Below are 21,274 nucleotides of genomic sequence, written 5' to 3'. Positions count from 1 at the left end.
ATCCACCATTTTCAGCAGTTGCTCTAGTCTATTTGTTGCCATAGCAACCAGAATTCTTGACGTAGGAACAAAATGAAATGACGTGCATAATCTCCATATATCCATCTGTCCATGTTTCAATTTTCATTAAAAAATATGAAGAACTTTTAAAGCTATCTCAGGATCCAGAAAAGAGCGCAAACCATAAGTCCCCTCGGCTGAAACCGGTAGGGTACAATAAATATATATGCTTCCTGAAGAGGTGCTAGCAGACAGTCAGCATGGGTTGTCAGTTCTTATCTAGATGAATGCACCTTAATAGGGAAACAGTCATGCCATAGATTCATTCATCCTGCAAGTTTACAAAATAAACTCTTAATCTTTTTTTAAATTTTCACCATTGAAAATGAAAAAGTAGGAATAGTAGGAAGATTTGGTAAAAAAAATAGGAAAAAGTAGGATCCTGATGAAAAAGTAGGAAAAAGTAGGAAATAGTAGGAAAAAGTATGACCGCTTGACAGCCTGTGACATGTTAATTAGTGAATAACATCAACAAAACAAGAGATGTGTTTGTCAGAAACACAATGCCCCCTATTGCGCCGCTTTGAAATAAAATTTCAATATATCATTTGGCAGGTTTAGAAATTATCTCCCTTTTTAATCTTACTACTTCCCTTGGATTGTATTTGTTTTACTTTTGACCTTGAAGGATGACCTTGACCTTTAACCACTCAAAATGTGCAGCTTCATGAGATACACATGCATGCCGAATATCAAGTTGCTTTCTTCAATATTGCAAAAGTTATGGCCAATGTTAAAGTTTTCGGACGGACGCACAGACTGACAGACTGACGGACTAACGGACTGACAGACGGACCGACGGACAGTTCAACTGCTATTTGCCACCCTACCGGGGGCATAATAATCACCGTTCAAAGAACGTTAAAAATATCTATGCCTGTGGACCACAAAACAAATTGAATATGAATTAAATATAGTTTTGTCTGTTTTGACAAGATTTTAGTCATTGAACCAGCAAAGGGGTGTGCTGACAGCAAAAAATGACTACAGTTTTACACTATTCAAATATAGCTGATGTGACAAGGGCTAGCAAGTAAGTAACTTCCATCATTTATGGCTGATGTAAACCAATTATTGTTAAGCCTATTCCTTCCCTGACAACTATGTCCATACCTGGCATAGAAAATATGGTGTCTGCCTATCAATTGAGAGGTTCTGGTTCTGATCCACACTGTGGGAGCGTTCTTTAAATCTACCCAAAAGACACCAAGTACTGGTTCTACACAGAAAACCGACACAAGATCGTTGCCTTAGGCTTAATAAGCCTTAGGCTTTCAATGCAATCAAGCTTAAATAAATATATTTAAGCCTAACTATGTCCATGTCAATTTATACCAGTAAACTCTGTTAAGTCATGCAGCACTTACCTGCCCTTGTCCTCTCCACTGCCGATCATGATGAGAGCAGGAAGGTCAGTGCCTCGCAGTCCAAACTCAAGCAGCTCTTTCATGGCGTCGAGACGGTCTGACAGTCTCTCCATGCACTCATGTAACACCCATGAGCGTTTGCTGATCTTGCTCTATAATTGAGGAAACAGTAACACTCAAAAACTCAATATTATCATACTTTATCACACACACACAGTGGTAGATCAATATTTTCATAAAAAAGTAAACACTTTTAAATTGTGGCAAAATTATCATTACTTATCCCAATAAATAAACATTTATTTGTACCTACAATTGCTCAATGTGCTCATTAATAGTGCAACTTTAATTTTCGAAAAATAAAAATAACTTACGATACATTCAGATATGCATATAACAGTTTCAACAACAAATTTGGAGCAATTCATCTCCTATAAGTTGTTTATTTCTTGCACCCGTAGACCTGCCTACCAGGTAGTCCTGTATGGAAGCCCTATCCACTGGGGCCTTCTTCCACTGTCGCTGGTACACCAGGTCCACATCCAGCCCATATGTCTGGGCCAGCAACTTCGCCTCACCATACTCCTCATTCTCCAGCTGGCAAAAACATAGTATACCGGTAAGTAATGTAAACAGCCGAAGGCAATTATGATCATGCCCATATTTTACCTTAAACCTCATTTGTTTTTTCCGCTGATTCTTTACTTTATGTTTAAGACCCTGGTGTTTCTTAAAACATTGTTTTTATACAGTCTAAACTGAGCTAGGGGTCAACTGTGAACAACGGTCAACTGCAAACAACGGTCAGTTTGGATCCCCCCCCCCCCCCCGACGAAAATCACTATATGACACTTGAGAATAACGGTCAACTGTCTATAATTTATATTTCCCTCCAAAAGTCTTTTTTGAACTGAGAACAACAGTCACAAGTCAGTCGTTTCTTCTTGCGAAAAGTAAGATCACAAACAAAACAGGTGCACATAATAATAACATTGTGTTTTAGTAGCAATTATCGGCTGCAATCATAACGACAAAGCATGAGCGCATGACAGTCAATAGATCTTTATCGCTGATAAGGTGTTAAAAACAACACTAAGCTGGAGAGTGTTGCTATAGAAAGACAATAAGTGATCGTCTATTAAGGAAATACAGACATTGAAATGCAAATTTTATAACAAACTAACTAAATTTTTATAAGATTTTGGCATCTTTTTCTTTAAATGAGAACAAGACAGTTATGACGTTCTTTCGGTTTATCTGCTTTTTATACTTGTTTCGACATCAATGACACGTGACAACCTTTATTTAAATATCTCCTGATCAATGTAAAATGAACTGTCAGATTTACTAAATGAACGAGATGCGTGAGTAAACAACAATACTATTGTTGATGAAGTCAAAGATTTAGTTTAAAAATAGTTATGAAATTAAATGAATTTATAAGATATTATTCTGTATAATTCAATAGATTTTGTTATATGTTATTATGCTTAGTTATCAGCAATGAGCCTTTGTTTTACACTGTTAGGAACAACTGGGTGGGGTAACGACGTAGCAATACTACCAACAGACCAATCATCTTAAAAGTGGTGAACCGAGAATAGCAGTCACTTGTCAACAATGGTCACTTTGGTCATTCCCCTTGACTGACCCCTGGTTTTACTGTATTTAAAAGATATTTGAGGCACTCCAAAAATGGAAAGGCCCACCTTTCTGGCAAAGAGCTCCTCAGGTGTTGTTTTCTTAAGGCACACAAGTCTGTAGGTACGATTCACAAGCCTGAAATTATACTTGTCTTTACAGTTGCTTAGCTGCCTATGATATCACTTGTAATTATACTTGTCATTACAGTTGATTACAGTTGATTAGCTGAATAAAATGACATCATCTGAATGTATCTTGTCTTTGCAGTTGAAAAGTTGCATAACTCGATATCAGTATCTATTAACGTTTTTACAACGAGCGACATTCCTTTGATAAATACATTTAATTCTCCTGAACAACTCATAACAACTAATGTCTTTCTACTGACTTGGCACATTAAAGGGACTGTCATCCACGAATGGCAAAAAAAGAAAATTTCTAAAATACCATATTTTTTTACAATTTTTAGTTTATATTGATTAAAATATCATGACTGGTATATTTCATTACTTGAAAAAAGTTCATATTTTCAGTATATTCGGTAATAAAATTGTGCGATGTGAAATCTAAAGTTCATCGCCAAAATAGGTGACATAACGATATACACACTATAAATAACGCAAGTTGATTGATCATTTTATATATAAAATACATGTGTATATACAATTCACTATGCATGCACAATTTGCATTCTTGGGTTTACCACGTGGCAATAATGATCAATCTACTGGCGTTATTTATAGTTAACTGGTAGTTACCTGGAAGACATACCCAGTAAAAATTATTACCAAGTATACTGACAATATGAAAACTTAACAAGTTTTTTCAAGTAATATAATATACCAGTCGTGATATTTTAATCAATATAAACTAAAAATTGTAAAAAAATACCGTATTTTACCATTTTTCATTTCTTCCTTGTTGTGGTTGACAGTCCCTTTAAGACTGTATACTCAAAGTCGCGGTGTTGTAGTGGATATGGTGTCTGCCTAGTGACCAGGAGGTCAGAGGTTTGATATGGTGTCTGCCTAGTGACCAGGAGGTCAGAGGTTTGATATGGTGTCTGCCTAGTGACCAGGAGGTCAGAGGTTTGATATGGTGTCTGCCTAGTGACCAGGAGGTCAGAGGTTTGATATGGTGTCTGCCTAGTGACCAGGAGGTCAGAGGTTTGATATGGTGTCTGCCTAGTGACCAGGAGGTCAGAGGTTTGATATGGTGTCTGCCTAGTGACCAGGAGGTCAGAGGTTTGATATGATGTCTGCCTAGTGACCAGGAGGTCAGAGGTTTGATATGGTGTCTGCCTAGTGACCAGGAGGTCAGAGGTTTGATATGATGTCTGCCTAGTGACCAGGAGGTCAGAGGTTTGATATGATGTCTGCCTAGTGACCAGGAGGTCAGAGGTTTGATATGGTGTCTGCCTAGTGACCAGGAAGTCAGAGGTTTGATATGATGTCTGCCTAGTGACCAGGAGGTCAGAGGTTTGATATGGTGTCTGCCTAGTGACCAGGAGGTCAGAGGTTTGATATGGTGTCTGCCTAGTGACCAGGAGGTCAGAGGTTTGATATGATGTCTGCCTAGCAACCAGGAGGTCACAGGTTCAATCCCCACTGTGGGAGCATTCTTTAGATCTCCTCCAAAGACACCAAGGCCCAGGAAACCTACTTATAAGCATTTCAAATCAGTAGTAAGTACTTTCAATGCTATCTAGCTAAAACAAATAGGCTTAAACTAAGACTGTATAATCTGTTTTTTATTGTTCATGCAATATAACTATTTTATGTAATGGAAAATGTTTTAAAATGTATTCTAACATGACATTGGCTGCTCATAGTAAAGCAAATTACAAAAACGGCTTTATTCAACTACCTACAATCAATGACCATTCAGCTATAAAGTAAAATAAATATTTCAATCCAATTTTTTAAATATTTATCTTATCATATTACAATCAAAATGTTTACATAATCGCTATTTATTCAAGAAAGAACACCCTCTCTCTTCGCTAAGGTCATGACTAAGCATCAGTGCTCAACATTATTGTTTATAGACCAATTCACAACAATTATCAAAAATATACATAGTTGGGTGTCTTTTACTAAAAGCATAAGATTTACATAAAAAATAAAGAACAGTTACATTAAACATCATGTGTTAATACTTTGGTTTCCTTTTGGGTGATATAATTAAATAAAGAAGTGCATTTATAAAATAATATTATTAAAGTAAAATCTCAATTTTACATACTTAGGTTTCTTTTTGGGTGGCTTGAATGTCTCCATGTCAGTAATGTAATGTAAGCACTGCTTGGCAACGCCCCATGACCTGGATAGGAGGCCTTCCTCCACATCACTGTCATCTTCATCATCCTTCTCATCAGCATTCAATGCCAGCACTCGCTTCCTGGGAAACCTGCATTCAACCTGTTACGAAACAAGACACATGACCATAAGGCACTGATACCCTCACATTCCAATTTTGTCTCAAACCTCCCCTTATGTCACAAACAAGATGTTTGTTGCAGAATTTGATTTTTGACCTTTAAGTAAGACCTTGACATTTGTGACGGGTGATACACTTGACAATGAGTCTCCTTATTCTAGTAATTTGTGGTAAGTTATTTATACATTGCATTCTGATTGACCAAGTGACAGCCAAGACGAGATGTTTAATTGCAAAATTTGACCTTTGAGGAAGGCAGACAGATATTACCCACAGCCTTACAATAAATGGTATTTATGCAAAGTTGTTTTAAATCAATCAATATGGCAAAGTTAATGCAGAAACAATAAATGTCAAGCTATTTTATTGCAAATTTGACATTTCATACACAATGTCATCTTATGTAGGTTTATATTTATGCCAATTTATTTCAAAATTTATCTATATATGGCGAAGATAAGGCCGAGGCAGTAACTTAAAAAATAAGTACATTTGATTTTCAGGGATGAAAAATGGTAAAATTGATATGCTGACCACAATAAGAAAATAAAAATGGAGGACATTAATTAAATTGTAGTTAAACTAAAGACAACGCCTATGCATAGCACATAATTCAAAACACATATACAAACCTACGTCATATTAGAAATTACTATTTAACATGTTACCTCTAGCCCTCAAAACGAACATACAAACCTATGATATATTAGACATCACTTTATCACATGTTACCTCTAGCCCAAGAAATCCTCCATTATGCACACCAGTGAGTCGTGGGGCAGGTTCGAACCACTCTGGGTTACTTAGCAGGTTGGTGAGTGTCTCCTTTGCACACACGGTCACAGCTCCGGTACCTCGCGCCAGTATCACAGCCTGCCGGAAAAAGTTGCTTGTCTTGGGTTACAAAAGCTGGGAGCATTTTAGAAAAGTATTAAGTCATTTGATGGTCAAATGTTGTTTTCAGCCATTTTCCATTTTTCACTTAAGTATTGAAGGCAGAAAGTCCAATAAATTTGGGATACACAGAATACCAGGTACAGTAATTACTCTTACTCTATGGTTTTTGGGCACTAAAAAATAATTTAAAAAATTCCCAGCCGAAAATTTTGATACACAAAATATGCAAAATAAACAGGTGTCAAAAAAGAGAGACACTCTAAATATAATGCATTGAAGATCAGATATGGTTTTGCAATATGTATAACGTCCATTGTATTAACGACTAATACTACGTGCTTGTAAAAATACCATGCCTTATAGTTAATATTACTTTTATATATATTTACACCTAAAAAGAAATTCAAATGCTTTATTTGAGTACAGAAAATGACAACAAGGCTCTTTTCTGACCAACAGATTCAAAGATGATCTCGTATGAACCAGTAATTAATGCAATCAAATAAAATCTGCAAACTATTCATTATGTTTTTGTTAGCCAGTCCTTGTCTTACACCTTCAATGTTAGTATAAAAATTGGGATGCATTACGTTTTGGAACGATTAGTATTAGTCACAATAATATTTCTAGGATAAATTACCATTAAAAATGGCTGTTTACCCAATAACACAGTTGTTATGGCCATCACCTTAAGGCATTCACCTTAATTCGGTCATAAAAACGCACTATGAAAGTGACACCACGGGAAAAAAACTTGTAAATAGCACTGTAAAATGTAGTGTCCCAAAAAACAGTCATACATTATTGCAAAAACCCTTATGTCCGAAGAGTTATAAAAAATTATATTTGGGCCAAAAAAGGGGGTGTCTGAAAATTTAGAGTGTCCGAAAACTTAGCGTAATTACGGTAAGTATCAAACATTGGTAAGTTTATTTGCTCTACAAAAACAACTAAGGCCTTGCTAAAAAAGCTTACCTGTTTTCAACATTAACATTTCTCAAACTCTGGAAAGAATACAAGCAAGCCCTAACAAGCTATCTTTAGGCCAGAATGTAATTTTTGTTAAAAATAAAAGGAATGACTTAAATCCTGTTAACTTAAAACTAAATTTAATAAAAACTAAACATTTACAGTACAGTAATACAATTTTAATAAGAATGTCTAAACAGCTATTATAAAACATTAAAACAAATGCAACACCTACCCTATCTGACCACCAATTGACATCAATAAGTTGACGGGTGCTAACCAAATCTGAAAAAAGTTCACATTCCCATATATATGTACCCATACTTTACATCATAGCTGATTGTGCGTTGTTTTATGGCTGACAAAGAGTTCAGTGAATGCCATTATAACATCATCAGTACAATTCCTAAAACTTTATATCTAAACAAACAGGATTTAAGTGATCACATTCACATACTCATCAACAGTTTAATGTACAAAAAGATAAACAAATATTTATAAATGACTGTTTTTAATTGAATCAAAGTCAATTACAATTGAAATGTTTCAAACGTCACAGTTGCATAGTGTATATTGTGTACAGTAAGCCTTGCAACCAAATGGTCTCAGGTTTGATATCAACTGTGGAAATGTAAATAGATCCACCAAAGACACCAGGTAATGTATATACTTAGGAAATTTCTAGCATTTCTATACGATAAGGGTTTTGATGCAATAATGATCAAATAAAAAGAATTAAACTATGAAAATAGTCAAGCTTTTGCCAAATAAAATCTTATACTGTTAATTTGAACTTTCAAGCTAAAATAGATGGTAGTAAACATCATTAAACCTTCAAACAGCATAAAGCCAGAACAGCCTGTGAGTAACTAGCAGTCTGTTCAGGTTTTATTTTTATGCTGTTTGCAGCTCATCAGAATCTAAGGGTTTGAAATGAAGCCTTTAAAACTTGAATTTAGTAAGAAAGGTCTTTAATTAAATTTTATTTTCTAAGGGACTACAAATGCGTAAAAAATACGTGTCTAAGTGGTATTATACCTTTAATCAGTTTTCGAAGCTGTGGATTCTCTGTGTGCTCCGGACTCAGGTCATTGGCATTTGGCTGATCATCGTGGCTCCAGCTGCTCACCATCTGAAGTCCTGGCAGCGACCACACACACAACTTGCCAGACCAATGGAGCGATGCCAGGTGTTTCATGTCTGGCGACATTGTCATGCACAGCACACCGTCGCTGTTGGCCGCCCGGAGACGAGACAGAAGTGGCAGTTTTAAACGTCTGGAAAAGGACATCTCACTTTTGGCCTGTTAGAAGGAAAAGTTGTGGAATGTTAGTTGTAGTTAAATTAATAACTAATTAAAGGGGCCTTTTCACAGATTTTGGCATATATTGAAGCTTATCATTAAATGCTTCTAATTGATAAATTTAAATATTGGACCAAAAAATCTCAAGTAAAAAAACAACAAGAATACAATTAAAACAAGAGATGTGTTTGTCAGAAACACAATGCCCCCTATTGCGACGCTTAACTCTTAAATAAAATTTTAATATATCATTTGACAGGTTTTGAAATTATCTCTCTTTTAAAGCTTATTACTTCCCTTGGATTGTACTTTTTTACTTTTGAACTTGAAGGATGACCTTGACCTTTCACCACTAAAAATGTGTAGCTCCATGAGATACACATGCATGCCAAATATCAAGTGCTATCTTCAATATTGCAAAAGTTATGGCCAATGTTAAAGTTTTCGGGCGGACTGACGGACGGACAGTTCAAATGCTATATGCCACCCTACCAGGGGAATAAAAAGGAAAAAAAGTAACCCTCAACTGGGCTCGAACCACTGACCCCTGGAGTCCTGAAGTAAAAAGTCTCCTGCTTAGACCACTCGACCATCCGTGCTCATAATATGAGCCGGCGTGCTTTTTACTTATGTAAGCAATCCTTATAGTTTCCCAAAATATAAAGACAACAACAGAACTTTCCAAATTATTCAATCGTTTCGCATTGCAACGTTTTATAATTTTCAGGTGTTCAAATCGTCAAAAGATGCAAAAATTGGATATTTAAGAGCATGGTAAATGGTCAGTGTTACTATTACCTCACAAAAATCATAACTAAAACGAAAAATTTGCGAATTTGAAACAACTTTTTTTTATTTTTTCAATTTACCAAAACGTGAAAAGGCCCCTTTAAGAAGAATACATGTGTGTGATAGTTAGAAAATATTAAGCAAAACGTTAATATCCTTTATCTATCGAATAATACATACATGAACATGGCAAAAATAAGTAAGTTTTCATGTTAACAGTTCAACACATTATCTTTGACATCTGTTTTACCTAACAATTTGCTCAAATATTACTATGTGTTAATCAAATTATAAAAGTTAAACTTGTTTATTCCTAGAATGTATTTTTAAACCTTTTTCAAATCCTGTGCATAGTCGGTGACCAGTTTGTAGTGTGGATAGTCGGAGAGGACCCGCCACGCTGTCAAGCCCTCCCTGGTTGCCGTAGTAACGCCCTCTGCATCCTGACCACACCCACCCGCATACAGCAGGCCTGCAGTTGTATCCCACTCCATACAACTGTAACAATCAACAGAGAGTTCAGAATGCTACAGTGAAGACCATCATGGTTCAATGTGTCATTCAATGCCTGAATAAAAGTAGGTGTAAGCACACCTGCAAAAAAATTGATTACCTCGTAGGGATCAAAAGTAGATAGAAGATGGCCTGGGAAATAAAGACTTACATGTTGCTATGAAACTGTACATTTTGTTATAATTTTATAACGATAATCATTGAAGTGCCAAGTAATAGTATCTCTTTGTAATACAGTCATAACCTGATGGCTCGAACTAGCTTGACTCTCAAATTCCTGGTTGGCTCGAACTCTCTTCATGTTATGAAGATACACCAAAAGGGTTTAGGGAGATGAACCAGGTATAACAAGACTATTGTCAAGCAATATAAGTCCCCTACCAGCTCCACCATTGTCAGAAATTCCAGATTTTTTAAATATATTTTTGTTGCCATAGCAACCAGAATTTTTGACATAGGAACAAAATGAAATGACGTGCATAACGTCCATATTGCCATCTATCCATGTTCCAGGTTTCATGAAAAAATATTTAGAACTTACAAAGTTATCACAGGATCCAGAAAACCACAATTTTCAGCAGTATTTCTAGTCTATGTGTTGCCATAGCAACCATAATTTTTGACAACCACCATTTTCAGCAGTATTTCTAGTCTTTTTGTTGCCATAGCAACCATAATTTTTGACGTAGGAACAAATTGAAATTACACGCATAATGTCCATATTGCCTTATATCCATGTTCCAAGTTTCATGAAAAAATATGAAGCCATGTTCCAAGTTTCATGAAAAAATATGAAGAACTTTCAAAGTTATCGCAGGATCCAGAAAAGTGTGACGGACAGACGGACAGACAGACTGACAGACTGATGGAGTGCAAACCATAAGTCCCCTCCCGTGAAACCGGTAGGGGACTAAAAATGCACACACAAATGTAGACTCAAAAATAGAACTTCAGGTGGGACCTTAACCTTGAGCTGGCATGAAAGAGCCATGTCTACTGCAAATCATCTCACTGACCTTCACATTTGATCAAGATTTCCTGGAATTCTTTCAAAAGACAAAAGAGATATGGTAAAGCAAAATCATTAAAATTGTATTGGACATATGGAAAAGACACCAAAATAAGACACCAAAATGAAAGCTGAACCAATATACCTTTTTGTGTGGCTTTGACTTTCAGACATGCTGACTTACTAATGTTGTATGCACATTGTCTAAATGAACTTAACATTTTAACCAAGTTTAATGAAAACATATATGATATACATGTACTGGTAGAAGATATAAAAACAAGATGTGTTTGTGAAACACTATGTCCCCCCCCCCCCCAATATATATGACCTTTGACCTTGACCTTTCACCACTCAAAATTTGCAGCTCCATGAGATACACATGCATGCAAAATATCAAGTTGCTATCTTCAACAATGCAAAATTTATCGCCAATGTTAAAATTTGATGCAAACAAACCAACAAACAAACAGACAGGGCAAAAACAATATGTCCCCCAGTATAGAATGGGGGACATACAAATTACAAAATAAAGGTTCAAACATTTAATCATTAAGTTTAACCTTGACCTTAAACCCTTGAGTATAGTGAATGACCAATGCCTTCTGCATATCAACTGAATGACCTCTCGCATTTTAGTAAATGTTCAAGCAAATACTGCAAAGCTTATAGGAGATAAGAAACCAACAACAAAGTTTGAAATTGTACAGACAGAGTGATCGACTGATTGACAGACAAACAGACGAAAGGCAATCCTAAAAAATCTCTTGCTTCTTGGCAGGTGATTAACAATTTAAATGAACAAATAATAAGAGAATATAGCTCTTTACCTTATTCCTAGAGGGTAGTGTGAACTAAAGTTGAATTCATGCAGAAGTTGCTGGCCCTTATCCCTGTGTACTTTATAGCTGGACAGTCTTCCCTGGTAGTTGACCACTAACAACTGAATCGGCCTAGAAACAAAAGAATTCATGAATTATAGAAAATGGTCTCCATGCTTTCACGCAATTTAGTTTACATACGGTTATGCTGACGAATGGCTGGTATCCAAAGACTAAATAGCACTGTTTGTATCATTCTACTTTAAGAATGCATCAGCTTTATTTACAATCAGAACATACATATTAGATGTAAATAACTTTCACAAACTACATAGCTTAAGTAATATATGTCGTACTTTGTCGTTTAAAAGCTGCTGGAAGGTTGCCACATAATGAACCATGCAATGGTACGCATACAAGATACAAGGTGCCCAATTAATCATTCAATTTAAGTGGCTTTAAAAAGTGCTGACTATCATTTGCATCAACAGTGTAAAGCTTAAATTGTTAAAGCAGCTTTCACAATTGCATATGTCCTTCTATTTTGTATTAGCAAACTGGTAGCTCCAAGAAATGTTGAAATTTGAATACAAATATGCAGGCAAGACATTATTATTTCACCCAATTGAAGGTATTTTTATGTTCATCTGCAAAGGTCAACAAGGGCTGTTTGTAAAACATGCATGCCCCCCAAATGTGCTGTCAGTTGTAGTGGCAGCCATTGTGTTAATCCGTTTTTTGTCACTGTGACCTTGACCTTTGACCTAGTGACCTTAAAATCAATAGGGGTCATCTGCCAGTCATGATCAATGTACCTATGAAGTTTCATGATCCTAGGCCTAAGCGTTCTTGAGTTATCATCCCGAAGCCATTTTACTGTTATGAGTCACTGTGACCTTGACCTTTAATCTAGTGACCTGAAAATCAATAGAGGTCATCTGCCAGTCATGATCAATGTACCTTTGAAATTTCATGATCCTAGGCCTAAGCATTCTTGAGTTATCATCCGGAAATCATTTTACTGTTTGGTGTCACTGTGACCTTGACCTTTGACCTAGTGACCTGAAAATCAATAGGGGTCATCTGCCAGTCATGATCGATGTACCAATGAAGTTTCATGATTCTAGGCCTAAGCGTTCTTGAGTTATCATCTGGAAACCATTTTACTGTTTTGAGTCTCTGTGACCTTGACCTTTGACCTAGTGACCTGAAAATCTATAGAGGTCATCTGCCAGTCATGATCAATGTATCTATGAAGTTTCATGATCCTAGGCCTAAGCGTTCTTGAGTTATCATCCAGAAACATTTTACTGTTTTGAGTCACTGTGACCTTGACCTTTGGCCTAGTGACCTGAAAATCAATAGGGGTCATCTGCCAGTCAGGATCAATGTACCAATGAAGTTTCATGATCCTAGGCCTAAGCGTTCTTGAGTTATCGTCCAGAAAACATTTTACTATTTCGAATCACTGTGACCTTGACCTTTGACCTAGTGACCTGAAAATCAATAGGGGTCATCTGCCAGTCATGATCAATGTACCTATGAAGTTTCATGATCCTAGGCCTAAGCGTTCTTGAGTTATCATCCAGAAACCATTTGGTGGACGGACCGACCGACCGACGGACCAACCGACCGACATGTGCAAAACAATATACCCCCTCTTCTTCAAAGGGGGGCATAAAAATTACCAATGTGATTCATCGGTGACGATCAAATTACTAAAAGAACGTGATGTGTGTTGCCCAGTAGACTTTATTATTGATTATCTCTTTTCCCCAATGGCTTTGTAGTTACTAGGCAACAGGCCACAGCCTTACTCGATAAGGGGCTTCTCCTAGTTTTGTAATTGTTAGGGCAGCCATCTAGCTATTCGTGTGCTTCGTTCACCAAGGATAATAACACTAGGGAAACGGACAACAAACTCTTATAAGCATCATATCACATAATATCGTTGTTAAAACTATTTTTACACTTTAAACCAATCTTGTCAAAACCACTAAAAACTGTTAGAATTTGTTTTATACAGATGTATGGGTGATTGGCGACTCCATTTAGCTGTGGGTGGGGAAGAGCGCAAAACATGATAGTATGGGGAATCTGGGCCTTCAGTGTGCCATTGCATAATGGGGTGTCAGTGGTCTGCTAGATCCTACATTTGTGAAGAAAAAATAGTTGCTATTAAATACCACATTACCATTCTGTATCCTTTGCTCTGTGTGTAAACACCAGGCTAGCCACGGCATAGCTAAGATCGCCGGTATAGACCTCCTGTCAGTAAAGAAAAACATGCGTGACACCATATATCCAAGATTTGGCAGTTTATGTTGTGTGAACAAAAACTAAAATAGATGTGCATAGCATTTACGTCACTCATAAAATTCAACCATTTGTGTATGTTAATCTTGTAGTTTGCATACTATTTAAATCATATATAAAATGTTACACATTAAACTCTTGCATATTTTATTATTGTCATTTTCTTAAACAATCTGTAAATTGAACCACTCAAGCTCAATTACCTTCCATTAAATGTGTCTTGTTCTAAGAAAACTGGGCTTAATGCTTGTGCGTAAAGTGCCGTTCCAGATTAGCCTGTGCAGTCTGCACAGGCTAATCAGGGACGACACTTTCCGCTTTTATGGTATTTTTAGTTTGAAGGAAGTCCCTTCTTTCCGAAAATCAAGAGCGGAAAGTGTCGTCCCTGATTAGCCTGTGCGGACTGCATAGGCTAATCTGGGACGGCACTTTACGCACATGCATTATGCCCAGTTTTCTCAGAACACAACACAAATGTATCCCGTTCTATTTGTTTATGCTAATCATGAATATTTAATATTTGCTTTTTAAGTCCTAAAATAATAAACAGTTGTTGTTTTTTTGCAGTAATGTCCAAATTTGTATCCAAATATGACATGGCTTGTAATGAATTTAACGCTTACATTGCCAGCAATCGCAAACAATTGCGTTCCTACGATATCGTACGCCTGAACTGTTCCGTTGCTATAGGAACATGCCAGCATGGTTCCATCAACACTCCAAGCCAGTTGGCGCCACTGGAGCTGGCTGTCAGGTTCCAGTTTGACTCTCCCAGTTACAGACTCAAAGTCGTCATGGCTAGATCTATGTAAGAAAACATACAAAAATGGACCATGTCATGCCAAAATGGGCCTTATGCCATATGGGTCGCTCCTGAGCAGCTGCATGTAACGAGCGACCATGTCAGCTATGAAGACATGCAAGATTTTGTGGTCTCATTAGTGGGCAAGGTAGCTCCTGACCAGGCTGTGTGAATGCCTAGGATTGTCTTGAGCTTTTTGGCAGCATATGGCATTAGACCTATTTTCCGATAATGCTGCTATAAAACCTGCTATGAGTTTGATATGGAACCAGAGGCAGCACAACTGGCATAGGAATAAGAACAAAATAATGCCAAAAACAACAATAAACTGTCATTTTATGTTTTCTCACACTTCCTGTAGATTAAAATGAATTGCAAGAGATATTATAAATGAATTGTCGGCACAAACTGAAGTGGAGATTGCCCCAGGAAATTCCAGCATACTATTACTTGTACCTTATCTCCACACTCTGGTCCTGCATAACTGCAACCAAGTGGCCATCTCTGAAATTGTGGATACTCAATAACTAAATAACTACATGTAAAATTACTGTAGCATGAATTGCGCTCAAATTATTTCCTTACTGAATGAAATGTAACATACTTGACTTTGTCTGTAAATGTGATGTATATGAACAATACAGCAGTATATCTTACTCCAATCATAAAGACTATTTTTGCCAAGAATGATAGAAATATGAATTATATAAAAGTTTGCTTTCTTTTTCATTCTGTCTCTTTTAAAACCAGCTAACATTTAATGAGCTAACATGAGCATGAGCAAACAAGCCCTTCTTGCCTTGTCACTGCTATACGCCAGTTGATTGTACAGTTGATGAGTTTCACAAAGTTACTGGGCAGGTTGTTGGTCCCTCCTGATCTAAAAGTGTTGTTTATAGAATATAAGTTTATCTTGTGTTATAAATACTGTGCACATGTTATGTTGTATTCCAAATATCATGTTATGTTAACAACATGAAATAAAGTTTAAAATAGTGAAAATGTTATCAGATAAACAACACTACAAAACTTTACAAAAGTGAGCAATGACTGGATGAATTTAAACCAAGTGTATACCTATGTGAACAAAATATATGTTAAAGAACAAGTAAGAAAATAGAAAACAAAGTACAGTGAAGGATAGAGTGATTGCAAAATGAAATTAAACATGATAACTTACTGAAAAGGACGTCCAAAACTACGCAGAAGCCTCCAGCCATTTCCTATAACAAAACAAAAGCCACACATTATAACTAATATTTAAATAGCCACAGCTAAATTTAAATTGGTCTATTAATACTTCCCAGGAAAGTGCTCTTAACTTTCCTTTTGCTTGTAAAAGTTGCTGAGTTTGCTTTTAAAACTATATGCATGAACATAAGAGGCCATTTAAACAAAGTCTATTCCATGCTTGAGATACTTAAATGGCCAATAAAAACAATATTAGATGTTGGTGGTTTGTATTTACTAAAAAGTTTACTTTTTTTTAAATAGGGCAACAAAGGATAAGACATATTGTAAAAGGATTAAGCATAAAATGTATGAAGGGATACCACATATTTGAAAAGGACGGGTTAAAAAAAAAGAAGCCCCCCCCCCTCGCCATTCTGCTTAAACAAAATCCCTAGTTATATTGACTCCACCCAAGTTAGGTTTTGAGTTAATGTATCAATCATTTCAATAGCTCTATATGTTATTGAGTAGAAACCATTTTATAGTAACAGTGAACAGGACCCAACCCTTCACATCCACAATCTAAAGCCAAATCTTCTTAATACAATTTATCTATCTTACATTAACATATCTCAATTAGTTTGCAATCAAATGAGTGTAAGTAATCATTTATAGCAAAGAACATTTCAACATTGGCAACAGATTTAATGCTTGCTGACAAAAATATTAGCAAATTCTTCTATGCACAAACATTTCAATGTTTTTAACTTAATACCCACAAACTCAAAGCTATGTAAAGCATATGAAACATGTTTAAAATAAAGTTTAAGTTCATGAAATATGAGCGAGAATTTCTGAGTATCAATGAATGAGTCCGAGCTATGTGGTTGTCATATTATAAAGGTTCCTTACTTTGTCTGCTTGGTGCTGTATCAGGACTGTAGGTGCCTTGTTTACCAGCTGAAGGTTTCTGTCAATACAGAATTATTTGCGTGAGCTATATAAGGTTAAGTATAAATTGTTTATCATTTTTCGTTTTGATTTAAAAAATATACAGTATTAAATTTAAGTATACAGGTTTAAAAAGAAAAGATCACCATTTCAATTTTGACCAGGTCAGCTAGCTTTGAAAATAAAGCTGCAAATTTGAGGATCACAATTGATTTCCAGCTTAAAAATTAAAAATAAAGTTTTTGGTTGATAATGGTCATGAAATTGTTTATACAACCGGTCACCCCCTACTCCTGACTCCAATAATGCAGGTGTCATTTATGAGCATTGGTATGTGCACTGAAACTAAAAGAAATGGTAAACCAACTTACCCACAAAGTTAAGTGACCGCCTTACTAAAACGTACCCGGGAGTTTTAATGCTAAATCAATTGATGTTGGCTATTTATTTTTTTTAATTAATTATGTTCACATTTATGTCAATTGTCTCTTAAATGGCCTCTATATTATCGAAACTCATACTCAGAAAGCATGTTGATGCAGTTTAAAAAAAAAGGAAGTTTGTTTAAGATAAACAATATCGTTTTACGGTAATCGGTTGCGCATTTTATGACATCAGATTTTGGGCGGGAATAAAACTCGAGTACAGTCTAATATCAACAGGGTACGTTAAGTACATTTACCGTACCAAGGGTACATGTCAGTATACTTAAGAGTACCCGGGGTACATGTAAGAAGTACCCGAGGCGAGCCGACAATGACCAATAGAGCATTAGTATTGGTAATTGAAGCAATTTGCATAGTAAGTTACAATAATATTCATGCACCTATTTCACACTGACAACCTGCTTGACATATACTAATGATATAAGTGCAGTCATTAATGTGAGGTTAACTATTCGTAATATAGTTTCTCCCATCAATAAGCTTGCAGTAAAACTTGTAGTTGTGGTCTCATCCGAATAAATTATCCGGGTAATGTATACCTTTTAACTTGTATTACCTGATAAAAGTAACTAAAACTTAAACCAACGCAATAATTTCGCTAACTTCAATATACTGTAAAATTCTTACAAATATTTCATTTTCATGTTTCCATTCAGCGCGAACGGTTAAATCATATAAAATATTTTTATCACTCTCATTATCCACGTCTGTGGCCGCCATTTAGGAAATCCTTCAGTCTAAAAATAGAAACTCCTGGTATTGAAGACCGTACATTAATTTTGTTTTCGGTCTTTTCTACATGATTCCCACGAGTTTACACGTGCGCTGTTAATTGTGCTGTTCTTTGCATCATAGCATGTTTCGGGGACAAACACATATATACATAAAATACGGAATACTGCACGACATTTAATGGACTATTTTTTTCTCTAAAATTAGCGATGGGCACAAGGGAGGCAACTGCGTACGGCTCATTTATTACTGAACAATTCCTGCGCGAAATCTCGTTCATAAAAATAGTACCGATAAGGGGTCGGAATTACGTCGTTTTTAAGGTGGTTTTCGATTGGATATGGTTAAAATAACCACTAATCATATAAGTTAATACATTTATGTTCGCGGGCAAAGCACTTTCGTTTCCACACAGTTGCGTTGAAGATTAAAAGAAAGCCTAAGAAAATTTCCGAGATCGAGAAAAATAGGTAAGATACATTGCCCAGTAGAAAAATTGCTTTTATTTTGAAGGTTAATCATTCTCCTTTCCATTCATGCCACTAATTGCTTTGCAAAATGCCGTAATTATGCTGGTTGTTGCTAATGTATGGACCCACTATTGACCCATTTCATGAATGGCAAGATGGCCGCCGTTGTTGAAAATTCAAACGACGTAAATATCAATTGTTCTTTTTTTTGCTCTGTAAAGTTGCCAAAAAATGTGTTGTACGTGCTAAACATCATTGAAGGATATATTTATGCCGACATTATATCGTCATGGTAGATTTCATTCGTATATCTGTAAATAGACATTTCGATAATACAAAATACAGACTTGCACTATTCGGACAGCAAGTATTTCGGATATTGCATTAATGATACAAGATACAAGAATCTTTATTTAACGTCGGATGTGAACAACAATTCGATACAGTCACTGTATTTTAGTTATATTATTTAGATATATTATTTCTTTGATTTCAATTATTCTTTTTGCAGACATATGTTTGATACTAATAAGTCAGAGTCTCAGGATTGGGAAGAGTTTGACTCGGAGTCTAACAGTGAGCGTTCGGAGTCTGACAGTGAACGGTCAGAGTCTAACAGTGAGCGTTCGGAGTCTCACAGTGAGCGTGTATCACCGCAGCCAGGTCAATTTACACAGGACCGGGCTGCAAAAGCTGAAAAGTTGAAGCTTCCGCATCAGGTACTAGATAAAAAATAATATGCAATTTTAACCAATAAATATTATTCTTAGTATATAAATGACATTTCAGCAAAATGACATTTTGAAACATAAACCCCATGTAATTTTATTTTATGGCAATGTATCGGTCATTTTGAAATAGATTTATTATCAACATTAATTAATCATCATTATTGTAATTCACTAATGTTTATGCATTTGAAATATATACTGTTATACTTTTAAGAAGTCAGATATCACAAAATGTAGTTTAAAAAGACAGATATCACATAATTGAGTTTAAAAAAACTGATATCACAAGATAAGGAAGAGCAGTCTTTTTTTTTAATTCTCAAGCTGTAGCCTAATCTAGTCTACAATCCCTCGGAAATTTTCATAAAAAGGCTACATCCTCTCAATTTTTTTCATTATATTCATGCACTTAACCCAAAAAAAGAAACTTACACCTGGAAATTACATTCCCCTATGACTAACAATGCGTGAGTTGTATCCCCAAATTTTGGGTTTCACACACTTTTTCCTATATAATATGAAGGCTAAGGCCCCTTCCCCCAACAGCCTTAAAAAAAGCCTTTAATGGTAAAAACAATGAACCTTTAAGCTATTTTCCGTTTAAGAAAGTCCCTTCTTAAAGAAAATCAAGTTGAACAAAAAGTGTTGTCTCTGATAAGCCTGTGTGGACTAAACAGGCTAATATGGGATGACACTTTAGGCTCATGCATTAAGCCCCGTTTTCCCAGAGTGCAGCTCAAATGTTCATTTACATGTTACAGAGTACCGCAAGAAGCTGCCGTTTGTGAATGCGCCCCGATAGAGGAGATTGAGGCAAAGAAGCTGAAGGCAGCGGGGGGAAAAGAGAAGAAATCAGGAAGAAATCGCCATAGGCGATAACTGAATATAAGATTTTTTAAACCATTGGATAGGTTTGTTAGTCACCTATCTTAGGAAAAATACTTACAGATACATTGAAGTTCAAATAACTAGTGTTAGGTCTTATTTAAATAAGAAGAATTTTGGTTTTTGAACCTATTTAATGAAGCAAATGATTTTACTTTTGTTAAACATGTGTGGCAGTGAACTATTGGCTGCATGTTAACCTTATTTAAGTATTGGCTGTTGTTCTTGGGGTGTATTTATAATTTGAGGACTTATTTTACCTAATGGACAATTTATTTTAATTGAGTGAACAACATATAAAACTTGTCAAAACTATTGAAAGCCCCCATAAGAATTTCATTGTTTTGTAGTGACCACTATGTCTGCTCGTGACACTGTCGGTCTGACATGTGAGAGTGCAGTTGAAGTAAAATGATTCATCAATCATCACTTATGAAAAATTTCAATCTTTGGGATTAGTTTTTGCCTATATGCTACCTTTGACTGACAAAAAAACCAACATCAACAATGTTGTTTTTTTTTTAATTTGAACAACTCGTCATCGTGATTGGGAGGCATGTGTCATTTTAATTCATCATTATGTAATGTCGGGTAATTGGACATTTCACAAGTATTTGTATATTGTGTATGCACAACAAATATAAATTGTGTCAACAAATTATGTGTTAGTTCACCATTAGTTATCATTGAAAATAAAACCTTAAAAAAGCTGCAGAGTTGTTGTTGATAGCAGTAAAGACAAAGGCTATTCACGCACATAAATATATATTTGTATGCCCCCTTATTTTGCCATAAACTGTGCAGTAAAAAGTGCAAAACCAATAAAAAATACGTGTTATTAATATGTTTTAATGTGTTTTATATCTAAAAAGGCATTCACATAGATAAAAATAACTTATAAATGGCCAAAATAGCTGGTTAAATGCAAATGTCAGTTGTTTTCTGGCAATGAACCAG

General features: G+C 35.7%; 1 protein-coding gene across 4 annotated transcripts in view; it reads right to left on the bottom strand.

Annotated features, from left to right (window-relative positions):
- LOC127850914 (NBAS subunit of NRZ tethering complex-like) overlaps positions 1-21,274 on the bottom strand; it is a 97,637-nt gene that overhangs the window by 63,666 nt on the left and 12,697 nt on the right. For 3 of the 4 annotated variants that reach the window (XM_052384308.1, XM_052384311.1, XM_052384309.1), the window contains 15 exons: positions 17,015-17,072; positions 16,110-16,152; positions 15,729-15,809; positions 15,386-15,433; positions 14,751-14,931; positions 14,006-14,079; positions 11,821-11,943; positions 9,801-9,966; positions 8,415-8,679; positions 7,612-7,661; positions 6,243-6,383; positions 5,316-5,491; positions 3,137-3,206; positions 1,899-2,024; positions 1,428-1,579 (listed from right to left, as the gene is read on the bottom strand). In XM_052384308.1, the coding sequence (XP_052240268.1) occupies positions 1,428-1,579; positions 1,899-2,024; positions 3,137-3,206; positions 5,316-5,491; positions 6,243-6,383; positions 7,612-7,661; positions 8,415-8,679; positions 9,801-9,966; positions 11,821-11,943; positions 14,006-14,079; positions 14,751-14,931; positions 15,386-15,433; positions 15,729-15,809; positions 16,110-16,152; positions 17,015-17,072 (1,754 nt within the window). Of the gene's footprint in view, positions 1-1,427; positions 1,580-1,898; positions 2,025-3,136; positions 3,207-5,315; positions 5,492-6,242; positions 6,384-7,611; positions 7,662-8,414; positions 8,680-9,800; positions 9,967-11,820; positions 11,944-14,005; positions 14,080-14,750; positions 14,932-15,385; positions 15,434-15,728; positions 15,810-16,109; positions 16,153-17,014; positions 17,073-18,126; positions 18,239-21,274 lie in introns of those variants that run through there. The other variant, XM_052384310.1, reaches the window with a different exon arrangement.

Source organism: Dreissena polymorpha, chromosome 11 (assembly GCF_020536995.1).
Source record: "Dreissena polymorpha isolate Duluth1 chromosome 11, UMN_Dpol_1.0, whole genome shotgun sequence".
Taxonomy (NCBI): Eukaryota; Metazoa; Mollusca; class Bivalvia; order Myida; family Dreissenidae; genus Dreissena; species Dreissena polymorpha.
This window is presented reverse-complemented; position numbering and strand designations above follow the sequence as displayed.